The sequence below is a fragment of the Oryza brachyantha genome, chromosome 1, assembly GCF_000231095.2.
Source record: "Oryza brachyantha chromosome 1, ObraRS2, whole genome shotgun sequence".
Lineage (NCBI taxonomy): Eukaryota > Viridiplantae > Streptophyta > Magnoliopsida > Poales > Poaceae > Oryza > Oryza brachyantha.
The window spans coordinates 8639523-8655492 of NC_023163.2; the positions used below are offsets into that span (position 1 = coordinate 8639523).

The 15970-nt window shown below is 36.8% G+C and overlaps 2 protein-coding genes across 2 annotated transcripts; one reads left to right on the plus strand and one right to left on the minus strand.

Annotated features, from left to right (window-relative positions):
• Nucleotides 1–4219: 4219 nt before the first annotated feature.
• On the plus strand, nt 4220–11720 carry LOC102701946 (homeobox protein knotted-1-like 1). Its single transcript, XM_006644046.3, has 5 exons — nt 4220–4626; nt 4791–4904; nt 5107–5257; nt 10776–11026; nt 11137–11720. Exons 1-5 carry the CDS (start codon nt 4429–4431, stop codon nt 11323–11325), a joined length of 903 nt encoding a protein of 300 aa, XP_006644109.1. The 5' UTR covers nt 4220–4428; the 3' UTR covers nt 11326–11720.
• A 3024-nt stretch (nt 11721–14744) lies between these two features.
• Nucleotides 14745–15494, minus strand: LOC102702223 (calvin cycle protein CP12-1, chloroplastic). Its single transcript, XM_006644047.3, has one exon. It carries the CDS (start codon nt 15404–15406, stop codon nt 15032–15034), a length of 375 nt encoding a protein of 124 aa, XP_006644110.1. The 5' UTR covers nt 15407–15494; the 3' UTR covers nt 14745–15031.
• Between the last annotated feature and the right edge of the window lie 476 nt (nt 15495–15970).

A 15970-nucleotide genomic window follows, 5' to 3' on the forward strand; every position in this document is an offset into this window, starting at 1 on the left:
AATCCAAATCAAAAGTTAAAAATTCAAATATTTTGTTTATAAGCATGACCAGGAATAAAAAGATAAGGATGTAGGACTTCATTGTAATTTTCGTATCTGTCAAGGATCTCTCTGCATGTCTCGCTGTACTACTAGCGAGCTTCAGTATAGCTATCTGAGGCGTGTTTTGCCTCAATTTGCTTAAGAAAAACTATAGGAATAAAAATGCAAAAGAATAGAAAGCATGGAAGTCCAAATGGTTTAAGTAGATGCAATTTTTTATATGTTTTTTACAACTTGTAGGAAAAAGATTCTTTTTCCCATTAGTTTTATATACTTTATTTTATTTTCATGAACCGAATCATACTAATAGAAATTTATTTTCAAAGAGTACAATATACATGCAATCTTGCTTTCAACTAGCTAAAAATATTTTTTCAACAAGACTTAATTAAATAACAAGTTGCAGCACACGTGCATTTAGCTAGTAAAATTTAAATCATCAAAATACTTATGTTTTGGAATAGATGGAGTATTACATTGACCACAAATTATAATTACTTCTGGCTATTCTAGTATGCTATCCATGTGTAGCTAGTAGTTATATTTTGGAGCGTACATAGTCTGTTCTAAGCATTGGTGGTGGTGGCACCATCACAATATATCAAGTGTGCTATTATATCAGCATAATATATATGAATGCTCTAGTTGCTCTTTGTACCAACACTCAAATTTTTAAGCATGTTATTTTTGTTTTTGTTTTCTCGGATGAGTTTTTGTATTTTTTTAAGGCAGTATAATGCTTATGCGGTCTTGTTCAACTATATATATATATATATATATATATATATATATTCAACCATATTTAATTTTGTTATTTTAATATATATAACCTATTGCAACCCATGTATTTAGCTAGTAAAATTTAAATCCTGAAAATACTTTTGTTTCGAAACTGAGGAAGTACTACATTTGTGGTAGATTATAGCTAGTTGTAGCTATTCTAGTATACTATCGATGTGTGTAGGTAGTAGTTATATTTTGGAGCGGATATAATAATGAAAATCAAACATAACAAATTTACCGATATATGCATAAGCCAAACAGACCATTGACCAGTCAGCTAGTCTGTTAATGATGTTACATGTTATCTCCATCGGATTCGTTGCAGCGTTGCATCGAATGTTTTAAGTCATCACCAGCTTTTATTAAGGGTAGAGGACTAATTCCATATAATTAGTGAAAAAATAGTGTTTTCAGAGTAGGTTCTGGACCTAGGAGGAAGGTGCAAATATTTGTTTGCTATTGGGAGTATTCACAATATTGCCAGTGAATATTCTAGTGCTACAGGCAACATTCACCTTCATTTTATTCTATATGTGGTTATCAATTAGATTTAAACATTTTTTAATACGAAAAAGGCTCCAAAAGTTAATTTTGTAGAATTCACAATATAAATAATAGATAGATGACGTGATAGATTTACTGGCGCTATCACTATTTTTTTTTAAAACGAGTATAGATATATAATAGAACTTTTAGCCCTAATATTAGCCTGTCACGCAATTTGTAACTACTACCACCGGCTAGCCTAGCTCCTCCTCAAAGGGCTCTGTCGCCACCCAATAAGCTTAGGGTTTTTTTATTGGGAATTCCGATTTGTGGCTATAAACCTCTTGCGTTCATAGGAGCTTTTTGAACCCTACTGCGATGTTGCATACGAACTGCTTAATTAAACATGAGCTCTAAACATACCGATCATGACTCTGGTTGAAGTCTACGACGAACTAAGTTTAAGCAGCTCATAAACCTCTTGCTTTTTTTAACCGCACTTACAGCAGGTATAATAGCAGACTATAAGCTGATCGTAAATATATTTTAATAAGATAAAAGGAAAGAGAGAAGAGCAGTGGGCTACAGATTACAACATGCACTCTAAGACAAAATATGTGTATGACAAATGAGATATAATACTATACGTTTTTTAGATAACTATTATATGAATTGGCTATTAAATTGGCTATAGATAAATTAGAGCTAAACTTCTTACTGCGTTACATTTTTCTCAGCGCATATGCTGAGCATGAACTTGAGATGGGTACGCTATATATTTCCCGAGTTAGACCAATTATTTTTTTTAGCAAAACGTACGGCCTGCATGCTATCACCAGATGGTCCTTTTCATTCATAAGGGTGTTTAGTTCTCAAAATTTTTTCCCAAATACATCACATTAAATATTTGAATATTTAAATAGAGCATTAAACATAGATAAAACAAAAAACTAATTGCACAGTTATATAAGAAATCTTGAGACAAATCTTCAGAGCCTAATTAGTCCATGATTAGCCATAAGTGTTACATTAACCAACATGTGCTAATGATGGCTTAATTAGGCTCAAAAAATTCGTCTCGTGGTTTCTAGCTAATCTCTAAAATTCGTTTTTTCATTCGTGTCCAAAAACTCCTTCCAACATCCGGTCAAACGTTCGATGTGACCTACCCACCAAAAACTTTTGCTCATTGTCCCGTACTTGTGGTGATGACACTGATTTGTTTTTTTAACAAGGTGGACCATACTATTCTCAACAAAACCCAAATATTTAATCCATTGCTAGTGCAATCATGCAATTTCCTCTTTCTGTACTAGTACTAACTTCTGTTAAGATTTTTAAAAAAATTTTCTCGTCTTTTACGGGTCATCATCTTTTGAATAGATTTTCAAGTTTACAACCCGTTAATTTCATTATTTACACCATTAAATTGCTAATAAATCAAGGGGTCATCTTTCTGTTTTTTTTAAAAAAAGCCAAACGACCTTGGTAGTAAAATTTTTATAAAAGTTTCTTAGCGATATATAAACAAAGACTAAAAAATAAATTTAGATAAAGAACCTTAACATCAACCCAAAATTTATGGTCAAGGATTTAAATTTTGGTTTATAAATATAAGCAGAATCAGAACAGCGAGGGTCCAAATAATCTTTGATCAGCAACTGTGCTGCCAAACAATAATTCTCTTAAAAAACAATTCTATAGCCTATAGCTATATAAGGCAAAGTCTATAGTTAGGCATGGGATAGATCACATCTCCAGTAGTAGCTGATAACTTTATGGTTAAAAACTAATTATTGGCCTATAAAATTGGGCTGCTGTAAGCATAACACATGGAGAAAACCATATTAAATTCAGGCGATGATCAACTCCATCCTTCTAGATCTGCATACCTCCAAATGTCACCAGCTACCTTCAGACAAAAGATAAAAAATCACCAGCTCACACAATAGTCCAACCACGCAAATTTAATAAACCCATAATCCAATAGTTTAACAAGACTCCTAATCTCTCTCCCAAGAAAAATACTATATATACCAGTCAAATACCTCACCCCCAATCTTTCATTTCTCTTCTTTTCCACCCATAAATAAAGTAGTATTATCTGCATTCATAGTATGTGCAAACACTCTTTTAATTTATATTAGGGCATTTTAGTTCGAAAAGAAAACTTTTGAGGGTCACGCCGAGCGTTTGACTGGATATCGGAATATGTTTTCGAACACGAATAAAAAACAAATTTCATAGCTGGCTTGGAAACCACGAGACGTTCTTTTGAGCCTAATTAATTCGTTATCAGCACATATAGTTTATTATAGTACTTATAGCTAATTATGGACTAATTATGCTAAAAAGATTCATTTCATGATTTTCCATCTAACTATGCAATTATTTTTTTATCTATGTTTAATAATATATTTACGTATTCAAATATTTGATTAATGTTTTTAGGAACTAAACTATGGCTTAGTGTAAATAAATCAATATGATTTATAAAATATATATAGGTTGATCCACAAATAAATAGCTAGACATTATTTAATACAAAAGGAGATAGTATAATATAGCATAATCTACTTGCTACTGTTATCTACTACCTACGTCCTAAAATAAGATTATTTTTCGTTTTTTCGTGTCCAACATTTGACCATTCGTCTTATTTGAAAAAAAATTACAATTAATATTTTTGTGCTTACTAGATGATAAAACATGAATAGTACTTTATGCGTGACTAATTTTTTTAAAATTTTTTACAAATTTTTCAAACAAAACGAATGATCAAAAGTTCAACACGAAAAAATAAAAAAAATCTTATACTACTCTTTTCCCCAATCTCTCTCTCTCTCCTCAATCCATTCCCCTGCAGATATCACAAGCTGCTTCTGCTGCACCTGCTGCACACACCTTCTCTCCAGCTATGTGCAGTGCAAACAGCTGCTGAATTCCCCCATGAGCCTCTGCCTCCCAGCCCCCGTTTAGCTAGAACATCAGCGCGAGCACAGCAAGGAGCAGCTCGCTCGCTACAGTGGTACTAGATTACCACTTGTGCGGACATAGTCGTCTATAGTTGTGATGCATCAATAGGTGAGCTCTTCTTCTTCCTCCTGCTGCTGCTACATGGAGGATCTGTACAGCATCCACCCGGGGATCTCGCGGGTCGGCGGCGCGGCGAGCGAGGCGTCCGGCTCCGGCGTCGTCGTCGTCGGCGGGTCGTCGTCGTCGGCGCCGTTGGATCTGACGGAGCTGATGAAGGCGCAGATCGCCGGACACCCGCGCTACCCGACGCTCCTCTCCGCCTACATCGAGTGCCGCAAGGTATGACGCATAATTGCCTAGCCCATGTTCCACCTATGTGAGATCTTGCTGATTGTACCTGTGCTGTGCATGCCAAGAATTCAGCGGAAGAAGAAGACGACGACTAGTCTGTGACGACACTGTGTGCGTCAACTCATGGTTGTGTAATTTCTTGATGGTTTCAGGTGGGAGCTCCTCCGGAGGTGGCGTCGCTGCTGGAGGAGATCAGCCGGGAGAGGCGCGCCGGCGCCGGCTGCGCCGGGGAGATCGGCGTCGACCCCGAGCTTGACGAGTTCATGGTTCGAACCCTTTACCAATTACCAGTACATATCGCCTGCTTAATTACGTACTACTACTATACTATGCAGATGGAGATGATACTCTAATTTAATTGGCCGTGTGATTTCTGTGGTGACGACTAGATTAAGGAGATTCTTACTTCGATTATTATTACATGTGCACCTGCGTGTGTGTGGTTTGTGTCTGTGTTGTAATCATCAGGAGGCGTACTGCCGGGTGCTGGTGCGCTACAAGGAGGAGCTGTCGCGGCCGTTCGACGAGGCCGCATCTTTCCTCAGCAGCATCCAGACGCAGCTCAGCAATCTATGCAGCGGCGGCGGCAGCTCGCCGGCGGCCACCGCCACGCACTCCGGTAACACACTGCTACACATGCAATGCATCCATGGCGGCAGTAATGGAACTTTCTGGTAGTGGAGTGTAGTACCTCGCATTGTGTTGCATGTTGGTTTTGTGTGAAAAGAAGATAGGCCTGGGAGAGTATAGAATCCGTGTGGGTGTGTAAGTAGCCGACTCCTACCTCCGATTCATAATTTAATAGCTAATTTATATAATAAATACCTACAAAATATTAATATATGGTCTCATATATCATACACATATTGTATCTTGTAGTCCGTGCTACAGCTAGCTTCAAATCATCTATAGCCAATTCATAGAATTGTTGCTTATAAAATATATACTACCATGTTCTACTTTTTATACACCCATTAGAGTAAGTTCAATAGTATAGCTAATTAGTAGCTTCAAATCATCTATAGCCAATTCATACAATTGTTACTTATAAAACATATACTATCATCTTCTACTTTTCATACACCATTAGAGTAAGTTCAATAGTATAAGTTTAATAGTATAGCTAACTAGTAGCTTCAAATCATCTATAGCCAATTCATACAATAGTTACTTATAAAACATATACTACCATGTTCTACTTTTCATACACACTGTGTCTTGTGTCTTGAAGTTTGTGCTATAGCTGGCTATAAATTTGTAGCCCACTATTCTTTTTTCTCATCTCTATCTCATTAAAATATGTTTACAGCAGGCTATGCTATTGTATATGCTCTTACTCTTCTCTTATCTTAGCTCTTTACAATATGTTTACAGCTTGGATTATAGCCTACCATAGGGGCTGTTTGTTTTATGGGCTAAACTTTAGCAGTTAGTCACATCGATGTTTGGACACTTATTATATAAATAGTAAATGTAGAATATTAATAAAATCCATCCATAATCTTGAACGAATCTAATGAGCCTAATTAATCCATGATTAGCATATGTGATGCCATAGTAAACATTTGCTAATTATGAAATAATTAGGCTCAAAAAATTCGTCTCGCGGATTAGCTTTCATTTATAAAATTAGTTTTTATTAGTCTATATTTAATACTTCAAATTAGGGGTTTTTAGATGGGGCTAAACTTTTTAGCCCCATGTCACATCGGTTGTTTGGACACTAATTTGAAGTATTAAATATAGATTACTAAAAAACCAATTTCATAAATGAGTGGTAATCCGTGAGACGAATTTTTTAAGCCTAATTAATTTATAATTAGAGTATATTTACTGTAGCATCATATAGACTAATCATGGATTAATTAGGCTCAATAGATTCGTTTCGCGAATTAGTCTAAGATTATGGATGGGTTTTATTAATAGTCTATGTTTACTATTTATAATAAGTATTTAAACGTTTGATGGGACAAGAGACTAGAAATAAGTCCCTTTCCCAAACACCACCTTAGTGTCTAACCTGGGCTAAAATAAGTTACCTTAGTGTCTAATCTGGGCTAAAAAAAAGTTTAGCCCGTCTAAACAACTCCTATGTTACCTGCTGCTCTAACCATGGCGTATGTGTGCTCTTGTGTGATGTCAAATCGTGTCCATGCAAATGGGGCACAAGAGTGTCAGAGTGAGGCCAGCAGCTGGAGGAGGGTGGGAGGAAAACCAAAACCATTGGGAGGTTTGCTTCCTTGCTTGTGTAGGGTTTTGCCCAAGGTTTGTAGGCTTCTCTCTCTTTTCTCTCTGCATTCTGCAGCTGGAGCCCTTTGCTTCTCTGGAGTGTGTGTGTGTGTGGCTACTGACTAGCTAGCCTTTAGTAGCTAGGCCAGTTGATGGAACCTGAGCTTGCTTGGTTGGATTGGATGGCTTTGACAAAAGAGAGAATCTTGCTCCTGCCTGCAAGCTGGGGGAGTGTAGTAGCTAGCTAGCCACCTGCCGGTTGCAACCTGAGGCTGTACTGACCAGGGGTGAAAAAAAAAACTGTAAAACTTAAGTTTTTTATTAGGCTACGTGGTTAGGAGATCTCTCGCCGGATTCGGTTGCTGTACTTTGACAAGACGTATCAATATCGCCATGGTAGTGGTAATTTCTGGTGGTGGGTTTTCTTTTGTCTACATGTTTTTGTTGTGTAAAAATGTAGTACTACTTGTACTCCTACTACTACAAATTTTGTTTTCTTCTCAACAAGATATAGGTGTGATTGGATCGATTGTTTGTTACGGATGAGCACTGAAAGCATTAGCTAAAAATCGAGATTCAATATTTTATGGAGAACTTTTGTTATACCTGTCTTACCGGATGAGTGGAACAAGATATAAGGAAGACATGAACACTGATGGGAATTTGAGGAAGGGGTATGGTATGCATGTATAAATAAATGCAATATCATTTCTAGTTGGGAACTTTTTTGTTTCTGTCTGGACAACTTTTTTGTCAACTTCGTCTCTGAGTGATATATATATCATACAATTAATTCTATTTGGGACAAGTGATTTAGTATCAAGGGATATAATTAAGGTGTTGTTTTCTAAAGTAAAGATTAGATAGTGGAAGATGAATCACCCATGGAATTGTTTTTTATCAGTATTGATCAAGCACTTGTTGGATTGCAAACTAGCAGTATTTCAAGGTATAAATGTGAAACATAGAAAAAAAAGAGTAAATTTCGTAGAGCTATAGACTTTTTGACAAAATTATCACAAAACTACATATTTAAGCTATACTCCAAAATAAACCAATCTTTCACTTTTGACCTACAATTTTTGACTTTTCGTCTTATTCAAAAAATTTTTACGATTGATATTTTTGTTTTTATTAGATGATAAATCATGAATAGTACTTTACGTGTGACTAATTTTTTTTCTAATTTTCTGAAAATTTTTCAAATAAGACGGATGGTCAAACATTGGACACGGAAACCGGAGAATTGGTTTTTTTTGGGACAGAGGGAGTATAGATTTAGGGATGACTTCATCAACTATATATTTAAGCCATTGTATCTCAAAACTATGGATTTAGTGTCTTTTTTGACAAAATTATAGATATATCATAGATTTTAGCACAAAACTACACATGGTAAAGTGTTGGGATGGCACATATAAAATCTATAGTTTTGTGGAAAAGACGACATTAATTTTGTAGTTTTGAGATATAATAGCTTAAATATGTATTTTTGGGATAACGTCATTCCTAAATATGTAGTTTTGTGATATTTTGGATTAAATGTATAGTTTTGTGATAGTTTTGCCAAAAGTATTTGTAGTTCTGTGAAATTTACTAAAAAGAATAATATGAACGTTGGAATTAGAGGTGATACGTGAACACTTTATTTTAATAGTGTTGTATAAGAAGACGATAATGCCATCTTTTGATTTGACAAGGTTGCAGACCCCTGTTTTCATTGCATCACAGTCATTTTTATTCAAACTTTATTGCTTTGAGCATTGAGATTACAAAGAGCAACTGACCAAGTGGGTTAAAGATCAACATGACTATAATTTGCCTGTCATCCTGGATTATTCCAGCACTATGTGATCATTGTTTGGACTTATACTCAAGAATTAAGGTATTAGCAAGAATGACTTCCTATCCTCCATATGATAATATATTCACATAGAAAAAATGACGAGCCATTTATTTAATATAATAATAGTGTTTATGTAGCATTTGAGGTAGTGTGATGGAACGGGAGGCATTTGAATTTAGGGTTAAGCCTTTTTTTTGGATGAAGGGATTAAACTTATATAGAAACTTTCTTCAGCCCCATATGCCCACAGGCCCTCCAGGTCTGACTAAGCGACAAGTTGCACATAGCTAGGCATCCCCTCAGGTGAATTCACGGTCGGAGGTTAGTTACCGAATCCCCATCGCAATCCCAAAACTACATATGTAAACCGAGCATAGTGAGATTTGAATGATCTTTAATGTATCTGAAAGTTATATTGAATACGGACTAGTTCCCTGGGATTATTTGTATGTTTTGAGTGCCAAACGGCTACCGAAAGTGTTTCATGTTAGCTTTGCAAATATTTATTGGGCCGAGCAAGTGATGGGCCGATTTTACTCAAAAAATGCTACTGACCTTACTGTCCTTGACATGGGTTATGCTTGTTGGGTTGCTCACTGCATTCTTTTTCTGCTCTTTATTTTTTAGTTAACGAAAAACTAATTTTCAATAAATATAAGTCATTTACATTCAAAAACAAGTATGCCACTTAATTTTTTTTCATGTTAACTCTTGCCACATTGAAAATCTGACAAAGAATGAAATAGCCAGAACCTTATTTCTGTCAAGACTCAAGAGAGTAGATGTAACCATTGTAGGTCCCCCAGAAGTGATAGATCAATGATGCATGTCTGCCGTTTCCAAAAGCAGATGATGGATACGTCTACTGCAGGCTAACCTCGCAATATTATATGGGAAGTGTGGCTTCCAATAATATAATTGTACAGTGGAATTGTGCAAGACATGTTGCATGTGGGAACTTTTCATGGATAGTAAGGAACTGTTAAATGGCAGAGGTTTGTGCCATATGAACACATATTAAGGTTGGCTGGTGTTAGGCTATAATATTTCATGGGAATCGCTTTGCCAATTTCACCATCCACTTTGTATTGTGAAATTTACCTTTCACTACTGGAAAAGCAGAAATTTGAAAATCTCATTAGCTTTATTGGGATAGAGGCACTTGGTATTTCTTAGCGTATAAGTCATTTTTTGAATGTAAGATGGTAGCTTTATAGATAAAGTGATGTGAGACAGGGCAAACCAAAAATCATTGAAGGCTATGTATTGGTCGAAATTGTCCTGATCGGTGTAAAAAACTAAAATTGCTTTTTTAAAAATGTTCTTTATAATAACAAGCCCCCCCCCCCCCCCCAAAACAAGAAAAGAACTCTCAGAAAATCTTCTCCTTTATGTACAAATGATGTATATGTGGTGCAGCTGGTGCCTGCAACAATTTGCTGACAACTGAAGTTTCTTACACCTTTTTTTTTCAGAAAAAAAAGGTTGTACCATGTTGAAACAAATTTTGCAGTCCTATATGTCTGCAAATATGTGCAAGCTGATTGTTTAGCATGAGCCTTGGTTTAGTTTTTGTCTCCATGTTGTTATTACTGTCCAATATTTGTTTTTGTCCAGTTTTGATGATCCTGCTTCTTTATAAGTTTTATTCTAATTCATTTCTGTGGTGAATTAATGGCATGTGATGATAACAATTCGAGATATATACTTGTTCCTGAAAGAACACCATTAAACATGCTCAAATGGGTCCCTATTAGTGTATATATTTTGGTCCCTATTTTTCTTGGAAACCGAATATGTTCGGGGCTGGGCCTCTCGATGGGAACTACACTGCCACATGCTATTTGCAGCTCAATGCTGAAGGACGCATTAATTTTCTGTGTTCTGAAATATAGCTCAATACTACTAGTAACTTGTTCAATTCACCTATATTAATTGTGAATCATGCCCATCTTTTCTTTTCTTGTTTTTGATATTTCCATTTACTCCATAAAGCATATTTGTCAGGAATGTCATGCAAACGGTTATTTCTAATTTTGCTTTATTTATAATCTGACGGCAGATGAAATGATGGGGTCCTCCGACGAAGACCAATGCTCGGGGGAGACTGATATGCTGGACATAGGGCAAGAGCAAAACTCCCGCTTAGCCGATCACGAGCTCAAGGAAATGCTTCTGAAGAAGTACAGCGGCTGTCTCAGCCGGCTCCGGTCGGAGTTCCTGAAGAAGCGGAAGAAAGGGAAGCTACCGAAGGACGCGCGGTCGGCGCTGCTGGAGTGGTGGAACACGCACTACCGCTGGCCGTATCCTACGGTGATCACCATTCTCACTGCCATTTTCAGGTTAACTGAAGCCTGGATAGATAGGATGCTGGGGCATCATGTGAATTATGACAGGTTGTGTGACGTTTGTGGCACTGGCAGGAAGAAGATAAGCTGAGGCTTGCAGCAAGAACCGGGCTTGACCCAAAGCAGATCAACAACTGGTTCATCAACCAGAGGAAGAGGCACTGGAAGCCATCGGAGGGCATGCGGTTCGCGCTCATGGAGGGCGTCGCCGGCGGGTCATCTGGGACGACGCTCTACTTCGACACCGGCACAATTGGACCATGATTTTCTTTTCATCTTTTGAGCAATGGCTCTTCAGAAAATTGGCCATTTAGGCAGTAATAGACATGGTATTTGGTGGTGATGTTGAAGATCAGTCTTTCAGGTTAATGTTGTTTCAATTCAGGGTAAAGTAATTGCCTCATTATTTTGCCAGATCATTTGTATATGGCTTCCTATCATCAAAATGTATAATCATTATGCAATCCTGGAGAGGACCTGATAAAGCTGTTAGTAGTAGCTTCATGTAATTGGCTCAAGTGTTGTGCGTAATCAATATCCACGCTGCGTACCCAGCTTGAATGTTAGATAGGCCGATGACTTTAAAAAGGTAACTTTACTTGTACTAAAATATTTGCCTGTTATTTTTATACCTGTCAGTTCATTTGTTTGGACTTCGTTTGTTTAGTGAGCTATTCCGTCTATTTGTTTGTGTAAGGTCTATAATTATTATTATCCTTGCTTGTTTTATAACCTCATGGTACTAAATCGTTTTTTATCGTTGGATCTAACCATGTTCATCCTGCTCAGCTAGATTTAATAGTGGGAAACAATTTGGTACCTTGAGATACCGGTGCTTTGAGGGACTTTTTGTTGGACCGGAGTAAATTCTCTTCATGGATTTATTTTTTTGTTTACCTATAATTGATACATGGGTTCTCATCTACACCATTAGTTATTAGAACGATAGAAATACATATGTAAAAGTTTTCACTCATAAGTATTTATTTAATTATAGAGCAATTTTCTAGTATTTAATTAGGTTATTAAAATTTTAATATAAAATTTGATACCTCTTAGTACATAGCTGCTAAATTTTAAATTTTAAGTACCAAGAGGTATTAAATTTTACGATAAATTTTTGGTACTTATTGCTACCTTCTCGAGTACTGTAAAATTGCTCTTAATTACAATAATATGTTCTGCTTATGCTATTATCAGCGCAAAGATGGCATTTATAACAAGATTTAGGTAAGTTTCTAAATTCTGGGCATCAATCTCATATAGAATAAGTTCATAAACTCTAATAAGTATATGATATTGTGATGACGTTTTCTAGACAAAAGTATACGCACCACTTACTTGTGTTTCTTTACTCAAACTAAGTACTCAAGAAACTACTGTCTGTTAGAACTTTTACTAAATCATACTCTAGAACATAATATTTATGGATGGAAGGATTTACTCTGTTTTATTTGTAATTTCATCTTTGTGCATACTCTTATATTTTGAAACATGTGTACTATCATGTTGTTTGGACATATTCAATGGATTTTTTTTCGGTTTCATATCCTGTAAGAGCTGAGTTTACTTCCATACTTAATTTTGTACGGTATTTGACTAAAATAATCAGAAAGGTGGTCCTTCTTTATTGGTTTATTCAGCGAGCAACTCTCCGGTGTATTTTACTGGTAGTATACTACCAGTAGAAAAGGGATATTTTTATGCTTTATTAATTACGTGATTAGCAGTATAATTTCTACAAACACCTAATATTATTGATGATATAATTTAATCACAGACGTTCGATCAACGGTATAGATTAAATTATACTATCAGTAAAATAAAATACATGGAGTCAATCTTTCAGGAGGCGAACCAGCGTGCGGCCAACGTGAGCACTCGCCTGGCCTCACCGGAGCGGGCATGTTATTTCCACAAGCGCTTATTGGCGCTAACGGTTAGTTCTAGTAAAATTTTAGACTTATCGTTTTTTACTTTTGCTTATAAACCAAAATTTAAATTTTAAAATTTAATTCTAGAGTCTATTTTATAGTCTTTTTATGATTTATTTTACAAAATTTTCTGATAAATTATTTTTATTTACAAATATGTTGTTTTTCCTTTTTTTTTCAAAAGATGAAAGGATGAGAGCCATAGATTTTCTAGATTCGTCACTACTACATCTGGCAAAATTAAACTCAAATGCCTCCGGAAACCGGCCTATTCGCAGATTTCCCAAGAATAAAGCCCAATTCTGCAAAAGGCTATGACGGTACTGTACGCTGTCAAGTGCGAGCCCATTAAGCAGCAGAGTTTTGGGCCAGGTTCTGATATACACATTTATACCATGATAAGAAAGATGATATTTTTTAGTAAATTTTACACGTACTTTTAGTTATATTATCGTAAAACTGTAGATTTAGGTTGTTTATCATAAAACTATAGACTTAGCACTATTTTTCTCAAAACTACATATTTAAGGTATTGCATCCTAAAACTAGAGATATAACATCAACTTTATCCTAAAACTACAAGTTTTGTTACATAAAAAAAGATATAACAAGGTAACAGTGGAACTCTAAAACTTCCATTTTTTTGATAGTCTTACCACTAAAATTAGTAGTTTTATGATATAAGACCTTAAATCTATAGTTTTATGAAAAAAAATTGATGTTAAATCTATAGTTTGGGATACATAACCTTAAGTTTACCAATTTGTGATAATTTAGTCAAAATATATTGTAAATTTAATCTTCTTTATTTTGTGAACCGTTTGTTTTCTAATTTTAAAACTAAACTTCATCAAATTTTATTTATTTTGTATTGTGACCAAATAATACTACCGCACCACATGACAGCGGTTTGGCCACTCTAGTTAGACATGCCTAGAGAAGTTGGTGCAACAAGATTTTTTTATTTTTTAAACTTTTAATAAATAATTTTATTGCTAAACCTCAAAAAAAATTGATCGTATGAACTTTTTGGTTACGCCACCAGCACTGGCGTGGCAAGACAATACTGCCAATTGGAGTAGTTGATGTGGAATCTTGCCAGTGATGGTGGTGTGGCAAGCATGGGTTTTAAAAAAAAAATCAATGATACGGCAGTATGGATCTTCTATAAATTAAAAAATCCATTGTTTTTAAAAAAAAATCAATGATACGATGTGTACGCATTCTGGCAGTGGAAATGGTATGATGCACAAAATGAGAATTATGTCAATACATATATCTGAATATACTTTTTTTGCAACTGCTCACTCTGTCCTAGATCAAATCAATTTTTAAGTTTTTAGATAGTATGTTTGACTCTTCGTCTTATTTAAATTTTTTTACGATTAATATTTTTGTTTTTATTAGATGATAAAACATAAATATTATTTTATATGTGACCTATTTTTTAAAATTTTTTTAATTTTTTTTAAATAAGATGGATAGTCAACCTCTCGAAAAAAAAACCAAAAAATTACATTTTTCGGGGACGGAGGGAATACATGTTAAAACGATATGACTTATTTGCAAGGCATATCTAGCAACTTAGGATATGCTAACAAATTAATAATAGGGATACATGGAGAGATGGGAGCCAAAACACGGTGTATACTCACTAGCAAACGGGTCAAAATTTGGTCTACATGTGAAGTGATCGGTGGATTGGAATAGGCATAAACCCACGGAATCGATTATCCCAAGTGAGGTCGATTGCCTACTAATAAGGCTCATTTTGGCTAAGCCCGTGAAGACTGTCTTATGAAACATACAAAAGAGTTACACAAGATTCCTGCAGGAAAATTTCATGATTTATTTCCCACTTATATCATCACACACCAATATATAACAAAATAGTGCAACAGGCAAGTATAAAAACCCCATTTTTTCCCCCACTTCCACCCTTCAAGTATCCATAATTACCACCAGCCCCACCCTGTCTTTCTTCTTCTATGGCCTTAATAATACAATTTAATTAATTAATTAATTAGCGAATAAAATCAGTTGTCGTAGGTGCGGCACTCGTCGGTCTCCGGGTTCTCCTTGCAGTACTTCTCCAGCGGGTCGGAGTTCTCCTTGAGCTTGTCGCGGGCGTGGCTCGCGGCGGCGCTCAGCTCCTCCACCTCGTCCCACGCCGCCGCGCACTCGCCGCTCGCGTTGTCCTCCGCGCACGCCTCCTTCGCCTTGTCGATGCTCTCCGACATCTTGTCCGAGATGTCCGGCGGCGTCGACGGCCCGCTCGCCCTCACCGCCGCGAACCTGGCCCGGCGGGCAAACGCCACCACGGCGCCGACGCGTCCAGCTCCGGCGAGCTGCGGCCTCGCCTGCAGGGCCGCCGGGGTAGACAGGCCCACGTTGGTCAGCGTGGACGCCATGGGGGCGAGCAGGTGTGTGTGGTTGCACTGCGGCGTTTGTGTTGTTTGTTGCGTCGACGACGAGGCGTTTGCACGGAGACGAAGCGATTAGGGTTTATATATAGCTTCGATCAATTCGCGTGCGCAGGCGGGGGGCCTCGACGTGCACTCGTTTCTTATCGCCTCCCCAGCCAATCGCACTGCGCCACGTGGCATCCGTGTGAGATATTTGAGCGAGGCAAACGGGGGTACTCGGGCCGCGAAGGAGATCTTTTCCTTTGCGTTGGGTGATATCTCAAGGTGAGAGATCGAATTGAAGCAGTTTTTGACCGTGAAAAGTGTGAAGCCGGAGCGGGCGGACAGCGTGCGTGTCTTCATGTATGGATGGAGAAGTTGAGGTCGAATACGAAATGGCTGCGAGGTTCATGGTGTACCGGATTCGAGATCTAGGCCAGAGAAATCACTTTCAGCCTACAAATATCCTGCATACTGTCGCAAAAGGAAATTAAGGGGCAAAAAAAAAATCAGAGATACTATGGGTTATGAAGGTTTGGCTGAGAACAAGTCAAAAGAAACGTACGTTCG

Bases quoted from the DNA above. Each gene is read 5' to 3' on its own strand.
- LOC102701946 (XM_006644046.3), top strand. From the start codon at position 4,429: ATGGAGGATCTGTACAGCATCCACCCGGGGATCTCGCGGGTCGGCGGC. The intron at 4,627-4,790 runs GTATGACGCATA...TGATGGTTTCAG, and splicing joins CCTACATCGAGTGCCGCAAG to GTGGGAGCTCCTCCGGAGGT. The intron at 4,905-5,106 runs GTTCGAACCCTT...TGTAATCATCAG, and splicing joins CCGAGCTTGACGAGTTCATG to GAGGCGTACTGCCGGGTGCT.
- LOC102702223 (XM_006644047.3), bottom strand. From the start codon at position 15,406: ATGGCGTCCACGCTGACCAACGTGGGCCTGTCTACCCCGGCGGCCCTG.